Source organism: Macrotis lagotis, chromosome 1 (assembly GCF_037893015.1).
Source record: "Macrotis lagotis isolate mMagLag1 chromosome 1, bilby.v1.9.chrom.fasta, whole genome shotgun sequence".
Lineage (NCBI taxonomy): Eukaryota > Metazoa > Chordata > Mammalia > Peramelemorphia > Peramelidae > Macrotis > Macrotis lagotis.
In genome coordinates this window covers 247,602,352-247,619,344 of record NC_133658.1, presented here as the reverse complement: position 1 = coordinate 247,619,344, position 16,993 = coordinate 247,602,352, and the positions used below count along the sequence as shown (strand labels likewise).

Here is a 16,993-nt window from a genome sequence, read left to right as displayed (position 1 = left end):
CAAATAGGCATTACTTTTGAGCCCAGAGTATTGACAGAAGTTGTAGAATGAAGTTAGAAATGTGAAAGGGAAGGTGGTGGTATGAATTTTAGCCTTTCTATATTCCATCCTCTAGGAGTGGACTTTCAATCACTCTTCCTACATGTTTCTAATTCCTAGATGTTGGGGTTAAGGATGGTGTTGGATAATCTGAGACTTTGGAAAATATATCTGCCTACTATATAGGGCTCTCAGTTATTGTTCTTGGAAAAGTATGGTAATATATTAGGAGGAATGCTGGATCTGGAGTGGGAGGACCTAATTCCAAATGCTGTGAGTTATTAATTGTGTGATCATGGAATTAGGCATTTAATCTCTCTGGACTTCAATTTCCTCATCTTTAAAAGGTTAAGTTGGACTAGATTTTTTTTTTTAGGTTTTTGCAAGGTAAATGGGGTTAAGTGGCTTACTCAAGATTATACAGATAGGTAATTATTAAGTGTCTGAGGGCAGACTTGAACTCAGGTACTCCTGGCTCCAGGGCTGATGCTCTGTCCACTGCACCACCTAGCCACCCCTGGACTAGATATTTCTAAGGTTCATTTTGTCTCTGAGTTTGATTTAGGACAGTTTACTATTCATAATATTATATTTATCATAATGACTATTTTCATTTTTTTCTCTTTCCTCATGTCCTGAGACTATGCTATAGTACTTATTTAAATTTTTTGTTCTCATTTTTCATAGTTGACAGAAGATGAAATAGCTACAATATTACAATCAACTCTTAAAGGACTAGAATACCTTCATTTTATGAGAAAAATACACCGAGATATTAAAGCTGGAAATATCTTGCTAAATACAGAAGGACATGCAAAGCTTGCAGATTTTGGAGTAGCAGGTCAACTTACAGTGAGTATAGTAATTATTTTGATAGCTCTTATCTATACATCTATACTATAACAACCATTTAGTAAGTGTATCCTCTCTTTAAATACACCATCAACCAGGCATAGGAGGGATTACAGATTTTAGATGAATTTAGATTGACCATATGTGGATTAAAGTCTAGAAGGAATAAGACACCAACACAAATAATTTATTTCCAAATAGTATTACAATGAGAAAGTTTCCCAAAGGGATGTGTGAGATCTTAGAGAAATGGTGTTTATGAATAAAGTCTGAAAATTTGGAGGAGATGATCATTGAATTGGGCTTTTCAAGAATGAAGAAGAGAGGACTTATGATGGTAGAGCCAAGATGGTGGAAATGGAAGAAGCACTTAAAAGTCAAGCTGTCCTATCATCCCCCTCCAAACAATTTAAAAATAATGCCTTTAATTGAAATCTGGAATGACAGAACAAACAAAAAGTTGGGGCAAGACAACTTAGAAGGTTAGAAGGAAAGATCTATGACAATGGGGTAGGGCTGACCCAGGGGCAAGACCAGCTTTGGGCCTTGGAGGTGGCAACACCAGCAGCAGCTTCAAAAGCTCATGGGCTAGATAGAGATAGTAAGGAGAACAGAAAGCTGGTCAGAAAGAAATTACAGGGCATGCCCTATGTTAGAACTGGGTAAAGGACTGGTGTAGTTTGACATCTCCATTGCCTATATCCCCTTTTGGGTCACAGCTCCAGGTTGGAGAGAAGCACTTTCTGTTACAAGGCAGTATGGACTTGAAAAGCAGTAGTGCTTGTGGGTACAAGGTATCAGAGATCTTTCTTGAATAAGAATCAGAGCATAGACCAGATGAGCAGGGACCATATCTCTTTGGATCACACCACCTTGGGAGCATTAAAAACTCCCCAAACCGCAGAACTAACCCTGAACAGAGTGATGCAAAAAGGCTAAAGCTTAGGACAGTTCCTCAATCACTCTGTGCTCCTTCTCCATTCTACCTTCCAGTAGTGGACTTGCAGCTACTTCTCCCACACATTTCCAGTTCCTCTTTCTCTAATGCCTGATGTAGATCAAAAAGTTTATCATAAAATTCAGATTCAAGAAATGTGCCAGAAAAATTAGTAAACAACAACAACAAAAAAACTTGATCAAAAAAGTTTCTATAGTGACAGGAAAGATCAAGACACAAACTCAGAAGAGGGTAATGATGTCAAAACAGCTATAAACATAGCCCCAAAGGAAAACAAAATGTGACTTGGACATTAACTCAACAAGAATTCCTGGAAGAGCTAAAAAATTATTTTAAAAATCAAATACAAGTAGTAGAGAAAAAATTGGGAAAAGAAATGAGAGCAATGCAAGAAAATTATAAGTCAATTAAAAGACTTGCAAAAGATGTACAAAAATGTTGAAGAAAATAACACTTAAAAAAGATAGAATTGTGGGGTGGCTAGGTGGCTCAGTGAATAGAGCACCAGCCCTCGAGTCGGGAGTACCCGAGTTCAAATCTGGCCCCAGACATTTAATAATTACCCAGCTGTGTGGCCTTGGGCAAGCCACTTAACCTCATTTGTCTTGCAAAAACCTAAAAAAAAAAATAGAACTGACCAAATGCTAAAAAAAGATACACAACTTCACTAGCTCCTTAAAAAACAGAGTTGTCCAAATGGAAAAGGAGGTACAAAACCCTCACTGAACAAAATAATTCCTTAAAAATTAGAATTGAGCAAATGGAAGTTAATACCTCTATGACACATCAAGAAACCATAAAACTAAGTCAGAAGAATGAAAAAATAGGGAAAAAAATATAAACTACATCTCACTGGAAAAACAACTGATCTGGAAAACAGATCATTTAAGAATTATTGACTACTTGAAATCATGATAAAAATTTGTATTTCAAGATATCAATGAAACTGCTCAACAGCAAAAAAGTAATTATTAAGTATTTTTTGTCCAATTATATGTCTTAAAAAACTGACAATCTAATATAGATGAATATTTATAAAAATATAAATTGCCTAGAATAATAGAAGAAAAAAATAAAGTACTTAACTTCATCTTAGAAAAAGAAATTATAAAAAAACCATAAATAAACTCCCTAAGGAAAAAAATCCCCAGGACCAGATGCATTTATAAAAGAATTCTACCAAACATTTAAGGAACAATTAATCCTAATGCTATATAAACTTTTTGAAAAAATAGTTAAAGATGTCTTACCTAATTCCTTTGATAACACAAATAAAGTTTTGATACCTAAACTAGGGAGAGCAAAAACCAAGGAAGAAAACTATAGATCAATTTCCCTAATGAGTATTGATGCAAAATTTTAAAATAAAATGCTAATAAGGAGATTACAGCAATATACCACAAATATCATACACTATGATTAGTTGGGATATCAGGACCCACAGGGCTAGTTCAGAATTAGGAAAGCTGTCAGCAAAATTGACCATATCAGTAACAAAAAACAATAAAAATCATAAAATTATCTCAGTAGATACATAAAAAGCTTTTTACAAAATACAACAGCCATTCTTTTTTTTTTTTAGGTTTTTTTTGCAAGGCAAATGGGGTTAAGTGGCTTGCCCAAGGTCACACAGCTAGGTAATTATTAAGTGTCTGAGACCAGATTTGAACCCAGGTACTCCTGACTCAAGAGCCGGTGCTTTATCCACTGTGCCACCTAGCCACCCCTACAGCCATTCTTATTAAAAAGATTAGAAAGCATAAGAATTAATAAAACCTTTATCAAAATAAGTGCTTTTTATTTAGCATTATTTGTAATGAGGATAAATTTGAGTCCTTCCCAGTAAAATTAGGAATGGGTCAAGAATGCCCAATATTATCATTATTATTCAATATTGTACTAAAAATGCAAGCCATTACAATAAGACAAGGAAAAGAAATTGTAAGAGTAAAAATAGGCAGTGAGGAGAGAAAACTAATCTTTGCAGACAGTCTGATGATATACTTAAAGTGCCCTAGAGAATCAAATTAAAAAGTAGTTGAAATAATTCAACTTCAGCAAAGTTTCAGGATATAAAAGAAACCAACTTACATCATCACCATTTTGATATATTATTAACAAAATGTAGCAGCAACAGATAAATTCTATTTATAATATCTGCAAATGGAATAAAATACTTGAGAAACACAGGGATTCAGAGAAATACAGGACTATAGGAACATAACTACAGACCACTTTTCTACATATATATATGTGATATATATATATATATATGTGTATATATAATTTTATTTTTCCAATTAACATGAAAGGCAATCTTTAACTCATTTTTTATAAAATTTTGAGTTCTAAATTTTCTCCTCTCTTCTAAGATGGTAAGCAATTTGATATGAGATATTATGTGCAATTATATAAAACCTATTTCCATAATAGTAATGTTGTGAAAGAAAAAAAGTTGGCAAAACAATTGAAGTTTGCAAAAGGAAAAAACATGAAAAAAATAAAATGAAAAATCATATGCTTTGATCTGCATTCATACTCCCATCATTTTTTTCTCTGGATGTGGATAGTATTTTCCATCATTAGTTTTTTGAAATTGTCTTGAATCTTTCTATTGTCAAGAACTAAGTTAATCATTGTTGATCATTGCACAATGTTACTGTTATTGTATACAATATTTTCCTGGTTCAGATCATTTCATTACATCAGTTCATGTAAGTCTTTCCAGGTTTTTATAGAACACTTTTTATGCAAATAAAGATAGATCTAAACAGAGAAATAGTAATTGCTCATGAACAGACCAAGCTGATATATTAAAAATGACAATTCTACCTAATTAGCCTATTCAGTTTAATTAAACTGCTAAAGAATTACATTATAGAGCTAGGGAAAAAATAACAAAATTTATGTAGAAGAACAAATGTTCAAGAATATCAAGGAAATCAATAAAAAAAATGAAGAAAGGTGATTGACCTAACAAAACTAAGTTTCAAACTACATTGCAAATCATCAAAACAATTTGGTAGATTGGGAAATAGAATTAGTGAATCATGAGTTAGATTTAGTACATAATACGTAGTAGTAAATGATAAGCCAAAGACCCAAGCTTTTGGGTTTGCATTTGGCAAAAATTGGTGAGAAAAATGAAAAGCAGCTTGGTAGAAACTTGATAGACTAACAACTCATATGTTATAACAAAATACAATGAAAATGCTTTTGATATATAAAGTATCATTTTATAAGTAAATAGGGAAGCATGGGAAAATATGTCAGATCTGTGGATAAAGGAAGAGTTTGTGAATAAATGAGATAGGGAGGCTCATAGGAGATTAAATGGATGATTTTGATTACATGAAATTACGTTTTGCACAACAAAACCAATGCATCCAAAAATTAGAAGAAAACAGGAAACTGGGAGGGAAGGGCAGGGAAAGAATATACAACAAAAAATCTCTCATAAAGGTCTCATCTTTCAAATATATATAGATAACTGAGCCAAATTTATAAAAATAATAGCTCATACCCTAGTTGATAAATAATTAAAAGATAGAACTGGCAGTTTCAGGAGAAAAAAATGAAACTATCAATAATCATATGAAAAAATGCTGTAAATTATTCCTGATTAGAGAAATGCAGGTTAAAATAACTGAAATATCACCTTATACCTATCAGATTGGCTAACCTGACAGAAAAAGAAAATGATATCCTGGAGGGAATGTGGAAAAATGGGTACATTGATATACTTTTTTTTTTGTTTGTTTTTTGCAAGGCAAATGGGGTTAAGTGGCTTGTCCAAGGCCACACAACTAGGTAATTATTAAGTGTCTGAGGCCAGATTTGAACTCAGGTACTCCTGACTCCAGGGCTGGTTGCTTTATCTACTGCGCCACCTAGTTGCCCCCTACATTGATATACTTTTTTTCTTTTTCTTTTTTTAAGGTTTTTGCAAGGCAAACGGGGTTAAGTGGCTTGCCCAAGGCCACACAACTAGGTAATTATTAAGTGTCTGAGGTCGGATTTGAACCCAGGTACTCCTGACTCCAGGGCTGGTGCTTTATCCACTGCGCCACCTAGCCGCCCCCATTGATATACTTTTAATGGAGTTGAGTACTGGAGAACAGTAAGTAATTGTGTCCCAAAGGCTATAAAACTATGATCTAGCAAACCACTAATAGGTAGCTCAAAGGGATCAAAGAAAAAGGAAAAGGACCTACGTGTAAAAAAAAACAATAGCAGCTTTTTTTGTGATGGCAAAGAGTTGGAGATTGAGAGGATGCCTATCATTTGGAAAATGGTAGAACAAGTTGGTATTTCATTATGATGGGAGAACATTTGGAACTCAAAATTAAAGAAAATGAATGCTAAAAACAAAGTTAAAATAAATTATATAATGGGGCGGCTAGGTGGCGCAGTGGATAAAGCACCAGCCCTGGAGTCAGGAGTACCTGGGTTCAAATCCGGTCTCAGACACTTAATAATTACCTAGCTGTGTGGCCTTGGGCAAGCCACTTAACCCCGTTTGCCTTACAAAAAAACCTAAAAAAAAAATTTATATAGATAGAGAATAATAAGGTGTCCATACGATAATTTAGTGATAGAGCTTCTCGCTTCTAGGTGGTCTGCTTTCTACTACCCATACCAGTATTATAAAATTGGTTAGTCATGAACACATAAATATAATTCAAATTAGAATGGAATAAGTATTTAAAATGCATGGAGTGCTGTGAGATCAAATGAGAATGAGAAAGTTTGGATGAGAAAACTTTATAATTCAACCGGAGCTATTGAATGAATCGTTTATTTTTTAAATGGAAATACAAATATGGAGGGAAAAAAACCCTCCTATTCTTTTCCTGTTCCCAACTCCATTTCTGCTATTGTTTCTATTATTTCATATTTTTTTCTTCTGCTTCCTATTTAGGATACAATGGCAAAACGGAATACAGTGATAGGAACACCATTCTGGATGGCTCCAGAAGTAATCCAGGAAATTGGATACAACTGTGTGGCAGACATCTGGTCATTGGGAATCACTGCTATTGAAATGGCAGAAGGAAAACCACCATATGCTGATATTCACCCAATGAGGGTAAGGAAATTAATGGAAAACGAATGAGATAGTTTCTAATCGGTTCATAGTTTCATAAGTGTCAGAGTTAGAAGAGACTGTAAACCACACTATAAAGCTATAAGAGAATTGAGAGCATTTAATTCCATGCCTTCATTTTACAAAGAAAGACCCTTTTGCCTATAATGGATAAGTGAATTCTCCAAGCCACATATTAGGTTATTGCCAGTGAATATTAGAGCCAGATAGAAGTGAAGGAAGACCAGGAGAGGCAGTACTTTGGATTCTAAGTTAGCATAGATGTCTGATTTACATTAGAAAGCTTATCCTTCAGGTTCCTAACTTATATACATTGTACTTTCAGTGGTGAGTAGCACACCAAAGGAATAATTGATGTTGGTCAATTTCGTTTAAGGAGAGTTTTTCTCCAGTGGATCTCTATATTGAAGTAAAGAGTTTTTCATTGTTTGATATTTTAAATATGAGAGGTTGAGAGAAGAGAGATGGGAAGGGAGGTCTATACTTATATGAAAACTTGATTTAAGACTAAAAAATTTTGATCATTTCTGCCAAAACTTTTATTTTGGAAACTCACAGGATAGCATTCTTTTTAACACTGAAGAATTTAACTGCAGCATAAAATAGTACTGCTTCATAACTAAGCTTTGTCATGATTTTGTTCAAGTATTTCTGACTGACAAAAAATGTTCAGCTAATCTCATTAGTTTGAGGCATGTAGTAGTGGGACCAACTTGAACTATAAGCAGCCTCTTAGCAATTTTGGTAAATGCCAGTGTAGAATAAAAAAAATTCAGGAAGTGGAAAAAAAATCTTAGAAACCATTTATTGCAATTTCCCCCATTTGACAAATGAAAAAAAAAACAAATCTGAAAAGGAAGTGACCTAGCTAAGGCCACCCCATGAGAGAGTAGTCCTATTAGAACTAGTTCTTTGTTCTTTTCCACTACTTGATGGTCAGAGGGAACCATAAATGGTGATGGGCAGTATGAGAAGGTGCTCTGGGAATCTCCAGGGCATTGATAACCTTTGGAATTGACTTCTGACTTTCAGGGGCCATCAATAAAGACCACCAGGAAGCAGCACATCTGAAATGAGTCAAAATTAATTCTGGATGGGATAATATAGGTTTCTGAAAGACATGAATAAGGAAATTCAGAAAATGACTCCATTGTCTCCCTGCTTTGAAATATTCAGACTTTTATTTGTAGTTAGTGAAGCACATTTGTGAAAGGAATAAAGTCTTTTTTTTTTAAAACATTCACTTATTTACTATGATTCATTGTAAAAATGCCTGGTATATATAATGTGCTATGCTTGGTAGGTACTGGAATGGGCACTAGTCTAGAATACCTTGTCAATTTTAAATTTCATTTCTCAGTAGCTTTCCTAGTAAGATTTCTAATGAGGTGTAAGATTTTCCTTTTTGAAAATTTTCTGTTTCAGGCCATCTTCATGATTCCTACAAATCCCCCTCCTACTTTCCGAAAACCAGAGCTCTGGTCTGACAGCTTTGCTGATTTTGTGAAGCAGTGTCTTGTGAAGAGCCCTGAGCACCGAGCCACAGCAACTCAGCTCCTTCAGGTATGAAATTCACCTGGTCAGGATCCCTGGTGACAGACTGGAATATATGATGGAGACAAATATGGTAATTTATCTTGGCAGGTAAATGGAGGCACCTTAAGACTAAGGAGGTTAACTAAAGTCTTAAGTGATATTTGAATAAATTTAAGGTGTAGTGACTAAGGAAAAAAATGACCAGTATAACTTTTTAGAGTGGACAAGCTACTACCTTTCCAGTGCTCTTTCTTAGAGCACCTTTGAAGAGGATGATAATTTGTTCACAAAATATTTTCTTTATAACATTATGTGGATTATTATTTCCATTTTACAAATGAGGAAGCTGAGTCTTACAGAGATTGGAATTTGTTTGTGATCACCTGAATAAGATAGTAATTGCAGAACTGGAATTTGAAACTGGCACTTTTCCTATAGAACCACCCTGCCTCATTGGTTATTTTGTGCCTATATATGTGAAATATATGACAGTTGATTGTAGACTTCTAAGTGATTTTGATTTTATTTGCCTTTAGCATGTGTCATACAAGTTGGAAAATAGTGAGTTGGCATAAAAATCATTATTTGCTACATGTTCCATAATTAATTATAAAGCTGAATAAAATAACTCTTGCTTACAAGAAAGTGCTTCCTTATAGCTTTACTACCATAGAATGTTGAAACTATAAAGAAAGGACCTTTCAGTCATTGAGATTACATCCCTCATTTTCTAGATGCAGAAACAGACCCAGAAAGATTAAGGAACATACCAAAGGTCATAGGTCAATTTGGAGCAAGGCCTGAATCCAACTCTTCTGACTCCTACTTAATTTAATTAATCAAATATTTATTAAATGCCTTCTTTGTGCAGGGAGATGTGCTAATCACTGGGTATACAAATTTTAGGTACATGTATAGAAAATCTCTTTACTATCATTTGTCCTTCTTGTACAATTCTTTTTTTTTTTTTATTAGGTTTTTGCTAGGCAGTGGGGTTAAGTGGGCTTGCCCAAGGCCACACAGCTAGGTAATTATTAAGTGTCTGAGGCCGGATTTGAACTCAGGTACTCCTGACTCCAGGGCCAGTGCTCTATCCACTGCGCCATCTAGCCGCCCCCCCCTTGTACAATTCTTTTGTAAGACACAGTTACTTTTATTTCAAGGATTTGTTTATTGTTCTTCCATATCATTGCCATTCATTTGTTGAGAACTATTTTTATGGTTCATTCAGACTACTGTTAGTACTAAGAAGTTACACTTATGTACTACTTAAGAGTTGACAGGGTGTTGATCTCACAACAATCCTGGGATCTCCATTTTACAGATGAAGACATTGAAGTTCACAGAGGTTTAAGTGCCTTGCCATCACACATCTGCCAGTTTGATGAATCTGTTTTCAAGGTCTGGTGTCACTATGTCTAGTAATTGTGATAGATTTTAACATGAGACATGGGCTTTGCACCCAACCTACAGAAAGTTTCTCTGAGGAAACAAGAATAAAAAGAATTCACATTTATGAAGGACTTTAGAGTTTACAAAGTGATGGTTTCACATTAGTCCTCTGAGTGAGGTTGTGCTGCTATTATTATCCCTAGTTCATATTCAGATGAGGAAACTGAGGCCCAGAGAAAGGAAATAATAACTGTAATCAAAGTCGCAAAAGGAACATCAGTGGCAGAGGCCAGCTTGGTGGTGCAGTGTACAGAGCACAGGTCTTGGAGAAAGGAGGATGGGAATTCAAATCCGACCTCAAATGTGACTTTGGGCAAGTCACTTAACCCTGATTGCCCTTCTCCAGGGCATCTCCAGTTGTCCTGATTCATATTTGGCTACTGACTCTGGAGGGGAAAGTGAGACTGGTGACTTAGCACAACATCCCCTTACTCAAATCCAGTTCTTGTGCTTATCTTGGCATCATCTCCCTGATGTCATGGTCGTCTTCGAGAACAAAGGACAAGCATCATCATCATCATCATCAGTGGCAAAGCTGAAACTGATCTCAGTTTCCAGACTACAAGACTGAGGCTTTTGCCAGATAGACAAAGAGATGTTAAATAATCACACAGAATGGCAATGCACAACTTTATCCCAAGCTGGTAGTATATCAGCAAATCTTTGGGGGCATGGTTTTGAAGCCAAAAGGATAGAAGTTCAGAGATGGAGAGCTTATTGTCAACTGGAGGCATCCTCCTGAAGAAGGTTGCCTCACTCTGGACCTTGTGGGTGTTGGGGGAGGGAGGAGGGTGGCATTCTGGCAGAGAAACTTTTGAACAGAGTAGATGTGGTCCTCTACAATCCAGGACTGTGCAGTAACCAGAGTTTAAGTGCTCTCAACAGCATGATATTGATGGTGTGCTGCCCTTGCTTTTTTTCAAGCATCCATTTGTTAAGAGTGCAAAAGGAGTGTCCATACTACGGGACTTGATTAATGAAGCCATGGATGTCAAACTGAAACGTCAAGAAGCCCAGCAGCGAGAACTAGATCAGGATGACGATGACAACTCTGTGAGTCACTGAAAGCCCCAGGCCTTTGAGCTTTATGGTTAGACCCTATGGGATCTCTTTTTGAAGTGGAGAGGGACTTTAGACAGGTGACTTATCCTTGGTCTCAGGCCACACTCTTTTCCTTTCTTGTTCATTCCTTTCTTGGTCTGTCTTTTCTAAATTTGTGGCTGGTTTTGTTTTTCTCTTGGTCCCATGAAGTATTTCTGTTTTAGCTATCTTGTCACATAATGATAGAGCTAGAAAGGCACCTTGAATTATGGAAAAGGAGTTAACCTTAGAGATAATCTAGTTCAGTGACTTTCAGACTTTTTTGGATTTATACCACTTTATCCTCTTAAAAATTATCGAAGATCCCCAAATTGCTTTTATTTATATGAGTTATAGCTATCAGTATTTACTGAATTAGAAATGAAAATTGGTAAAATTTAAAAATATTTACTCATTTAAAAATAATAATAAACTTATTACATATTAAAATGGATAATACATTTTTTCATGAAAAATAACTTCTCCAAAACAAATTTAATAAGAAAAGAAATTATTCTAAATATCTTTGCATATCTCATTAATGTTTTCTTTTTTTTGTTTGTTTGTTTTTTGCAAGGCAAATGGGGTTAAGTGGCTTGCCCAAGGCCACACAGCTAGGTAATTATTAAGTGTCTGAGACCAGATTTGAACCCAGGTACTCCTGACTCCAAGGCCGGTGCTTTATCCACTACGCCACCTAGCCACCCCTCATTAATGTTTTCTTAATGGAAGTTCACTGGATTCTCATGTGATCTTCTGCATTTATTCAGTTTTATTATGTTGTTCTTATTGAAGTAAATGAGGAAAATTTGGCCTTATCCAAATATATAGTTGGGGGAAAAGAGGGGTATTTTAAGAGCAAAGTAAAGTCTTAATGGTGACTTTTCAAACTATCTGATAGGATTTTGAAAATCTCCAGGAAATTCTTGGGACACACTTGTTCAACTTCCTGGACAAGAAGAAACTGAGGTCCAGAAAAGAGAAGTGGTTTTCCCAGGGTTAATAGTAGAGGACCCTCAGGTCTCTTGACTCCCAGTTCAGAATTCTTTAGACCCCTTTATTTGATAGGAAAAAAGGAATGATATAGATCTGTGATTTTATCAGTGGGGGAGAACTTTCAATGCATTAATGCAGATCAGTAACTTGTCTGCCATTTAGTCTTAGAGAGGAACTTGGGGCACTGGATGATGCTCATACCACATATGGCATGGGAACTCAGGTCCTAATTTCTTTTTTATTTTTTTGCAAGGCAAATGGGGTTAAGTGGCTTGCCCAAGACCACACAGCTAGGTAATTGTTAAGTGTCTGAGACCAGATTTGAACTCAGTTACTCCTGACTCCAGGGCTGGTGTGCTATCCACTGCACCACCTAGCCGCTCCTTCAGCTCCTGATTTCAAGAATAGCATTCTATATACTGTGCCATACTGCCTCTCTGTATATAGATCATATTTATAGTTAGTGGGAGACAGGCATCACCTTGGAAATTGTGTGTGTGTGTGTGTGTGTGTGTGTGTGTGTGTGTGTGTGTGTAATTTATGGGAATGGGTATGCTAGGTAATCTAGAAGCCAAAAGGCCTTAACTTTTGAGGTAAACTCACTATAATGGTGAATACCCGAACTATAAGGCCCTGAATCTTCCCTTACCAATCATGGTGCAATGGAAAGAGCATTGCATCTGTAGTCAGAGGATCTGGGTTCAAGACAGATTGCTTTCCTAATTTGTACAATTACCTTCCTAATTTATACATCCAAGATTCCTTCCATTTCTGCATCTATGATCTTGATGTCCCAAGTCCTGAGAGCCCCTTGGTGTTAGTATTTTTTTCAGTACCTGAGTGAACATCAGACCTTTTTGGCCAGCCACAGCATCAGTTTGTAAAACTGTTTTCTCTGACCCTCCTTTATATACCTTTGAGGCATCCTTTCTTTGTGCCCTTGGGGAGCCCAGGGACTCTCATCTCCTCTGACTCTCTTCCTTGATTGACAGATAGGAAGGATCTTAGAGACCAGTCCAACCCTTATTTAAAATATGAATCTCTTCTATTATATTCTGACAATTTCATTTAGTTCTATATTTTAAGATGTTCTGTGGCAGTGTCCCATTGAATTTATGACCTGGTTGTTGTTGGGACATAATTAGAGGAAGATTTAAAGTGCAGAAAGTCATGTATTTCTAGCATAGAATCTTAAAACTCTGCTGCTGATTTATCTTTATGACACAGGCAATAAGGTGAACAAGCCACCTTATTTCCCTGAATCTCAGTTTCCCTATATGTAAAATGAGATGATTGATTTCTTAGTCTTCTCCAGCACTAACATTTTGTGCTCTGTTTCAAGTAAAGGATATAGGATTTAGAGTTGAAAGGTACTTGAGGGATCATTTACTCCTTTCTCAACCTCATTCCTCTCTGTTATTTTATAAATGAAGAAACTAATGTACAACTAGGGCATGTGACCTAACTAGATTTTTTTATTTTTCAGAGATATTTATTAAAGTCCCCTTTCAAGACTGTCTGCTGCCCTCGTGTAATTAAATACATTTTTAAAGTTTCATATTTTGCCTTTTTTTTTTAGAAAATAGCTATTTGGTATTTATCTTTTTACTTAATAATAATAACAGTAGCCAACATTTTCATAGTACTTGCTTTGTGGCACCCACTGCTCAGCATTTGCTAATTATTACCCTCTTTGATCCTCACAACGGCTCTGGGAGGTAGATACCGTCATTACTCACATTTTACAGATGAGGAAACTGAGGCAAACAGGTTAAATGACTTGCCCAAGGTTACACAACTAGTATGTGTGCGAGGTCTGGCCTCAAATCTATTTAAACTTGCATCCTCTTGACTCCAGGTTCAGTGCTCTATCTACTTTGATACCTTTTTGCTCCATACTTTACTTAGATCATATAGCATAGTTCTTCTCTTATAAGTCATCAGGGCACAGAGGTGACTCTGGGCTCTTGAAGGCTATTCATCTATAATGCATAAGCCTCAGTGAGTCCTACCAAGCTGAAAACCCTTTTCTGTTTAGGCCCAGGAAATAACTGTCATACCAGGACCAACTTAGCTAGGTTTCAAGAGACTCTTCCCCAGGTTATTTATTTTGCAAGCTCAGGTATGATTAATTGTAATGTAAATTCACTTTTTTTTCTGGGCACTGCACTCTTATAGGAGGAGGATGAAACTGATTCAGGCACGATGGTCCGTGCTGTTGGAGATGAGACTGGCACAGTACGAGCTGCCAGTACCCTGAGTGATGGAGTCAATACTATGATAGAGCATGATGATACTTTACCATCTCAGTTGGGCACAATGGTGATCAACACTGAAGAGGAAGAGGAGGAAGGGACTATGAAAAGTAAGTGATTGCTAGACAAATTGACTCAGAAAATAAGTTGTGAAAATGCTTCAATGAAGAGCTGCTTCTTATCAAATACATTGCTAGTTCCTTGTCTGTCTTCTTCTAGTTCCATCCCATAGAGAAAAAAATAGTGGTGAGGGCCTTCATAATATATTGAGTCTTAGCTTCTTCCTCCAGTCTCTTCTAACTTCCCTAATGATATTGCTTTTATATCCTTCCTTCTATGTTTTTGTGATTTAATAGAATGTCAGAACAAGAGGGAACCTGAAAAAATAGTTTAGCCAGCCCCTTTGTTTTACAGATGAAATATTTGAAGACCAGAGAAGGTAGATGACTTGTCTAAGATTACACTGAAAGTGTCAGAACTGGGACTAAAAGCCAAATCTTCTGATTCCCAGGTTGCTCTTTTTCCTTACTGCCATGGCTTTCTTAACTTTTCTGTGAAGAAGTCTGTGAACCCCTTCTCAATAATGTTTTTAAGTTCATATAATAAAATATATAGACTTGCACAATCATCAAAGTATTTTTTAATTTCTAAACCCCAGATTAAAACCCTCTGCACTAAAGTAATATAGAGACCATTGTGCTTTCTTTGATGTACATATTGATCTGGGACCAGTAGAGGGAGCTCTGTTATAAACTTTAACATTTTCTATTTTTTTTAAATAAATAAGAGAGCATTGGTGATACTTCAGGAACATGCTCTTTAAAAAATTATGGTCACAATACCAGGACAATGATTTTATTTTGTTCTAGGAGGAAATTAGCTAAACTTCTACCTAAGAGAATGAGAAGATGCCTAAATTTTTGATATTCCTTCTTAAAGACAGTATATATAGTTAGTATGGCAGTATATATTTAGTAGTGTATAAATTTAGTATGTAGTATTTTTAGAGAATTGCTCTACATCTGCAATTTAGTAATTTTAGACAAATCGACCTCCAGCCTTAATTCACTTGATAGTGAAATGTTTGTTGAATTGGATGAATTGACTTGAAGGAAAACAATGATTTTTCCACGGAACTTGTTTGGGAAAGTCATATAAAGTTAGGAACAGGAATTTTATAGGATCTTAGAACATAAAAAGAAAATAAATATACTCACAAATTCACACTTATAACAGCCTTATTTGTGAATTGATTATTTAAGTAGTGTGAGTCTCATTTTATAGATAAAGACAGAAGCACAATGATTTGCCCTAGATTGTAGAACTCATAAGTATCAGACCCCAGAGTCAAACTTAGCTCTTGTACTAAAAGACCTTTCTTTACCATACTGCATACTTAGCTGGAAGAAATAGTGCATATAAGCTAGTAAAACTCTTTCCTTTTTTATATTGGGAAAACTGAGGTCCAGAGGAGGGAATTGTCAAATTAAATGAAGGAGCTAGGATTTGAACCCTAATCTTTTGACTCAGTCTTCTTTCTGTTCCTTTTTTTTTTTTTTTTTTTAGTTTTTGCAAGGCAGATGGGGTTAAGTGGCTTGCCCAAGGCCACACAGCTAGGTAATTATCAAGTGTCTGAGACCGGATTTGAACCCAGGTACTCCTGACTCCAAGGCCGGTGCTTTATCCACTACACCACCTAGCCGCCCCTTCTTTCTGTTCTAATTAAGTAGTTTAGCAAACAAATTTCCTTGTTTGTCTTAAGACTTTTCTTCCAAGAATCTTCAGTCACCCTTCCAAGGAAAATTGATCTTCCCAAAGCTGCTGTGGTATTTGCTATTATTCTCACAGAAGAGACAGTGTATAGCTTGTCCAGGGGCTCAGATAGAAGTAAAACCAAGAATCCTTCAACTCTCCTAATTTGTGTCATTTTAACAATTGTCATTGATTCATTTAATCTAGTCATAGACCTTGAGTTGGCAGCTTGTGACCTGCCAGCTAAAACTTGCAAAAAATGATTGCTGCCACTTAACTCAGGGTATTGCCTTCCCTACCTCAGTTAAGAACTGCTTCCTGTGAAGAGATTGACAGTCCCTTTTTATGAAAGTCCTGGCTTGTATGCTGCCCCATAAATATCATTTTCCCAATCTTAGGTTATCTAGAATGACAGAGATTAGAACCTTGATATGCAAATTTGGAAAGGTTAAATCTGACCTAAGTTTTTAAAATTAGTTTTAGTGAGATAAAGCAGCTGAGTTATTAAACTCTCTTGTCTCTTTATCTTTTCTTCCCTCCTTTCTTTCTTTCTCTCTCCTTCCCCTTCCCCTACTTTTCTTGGTTCATGGGTATTAGAGGCCTCTATTCTAACCAGTAACTAATTGGGCATCCCTTCTATTCTATCCCTGATAAATGATTCCAGTCACCACTTGAAGTCTTTAAGTGACAGTTTATTACTTCCTATGGCAGCCCATTCCACCTTTGAAAAGGGATCTTTTTATCCTTTCCCATTTCTAAAACTATTGATTCTTGGTATTCTGTTCCCTCAAAAGATTCACTAAACCATTTATTCATTGGTTCATTGATAGTGTCATTTCGTACAAATAAGACCTGGTACTGCATTTCATATTCCCTTATTCCCCACTCTGTCATAGTCATCCCACATGATGGTACTTGGTATTTACCACTGATCTCCTTTTAGGGTTATATTTTTGCTTCAGTGAT

General features: G+C 36.0%; 1 protein-coding gene across 1 annotated transcript in view; it reads left to right on the top strand.

The window, feature by feature from the left end:
* The window catches only part of STK4 (serine/threonine kinase 4), a 131,724-nt gene that overhangs the window by 17,067 nt on the left and 97,664 nt on the right, over positions 1–16,993 (top strand). Inside the window, exons 5-9 of the mRNA XM_074210116.1 lie at positions 727–891; positions 6,771–6,938; positions 8,382–8,519; positions 10,869–10,997; positions 14,199–14,385. Of these exons, the coding sequence (XP_074066217.1) occupies positions 727–891; positions 6,771–6,938; positions 8,382–8,519; positions 10,869–10,997; positions 14,199–14,385 (787 nt within the window). The remainder of the gene's footprint in view (positions 1–726; positions 892–6,770; positions 6,939–8,381; positions 8,520–10,868; positions 10,998–14,198; positions 14,386–16,993) is intronic.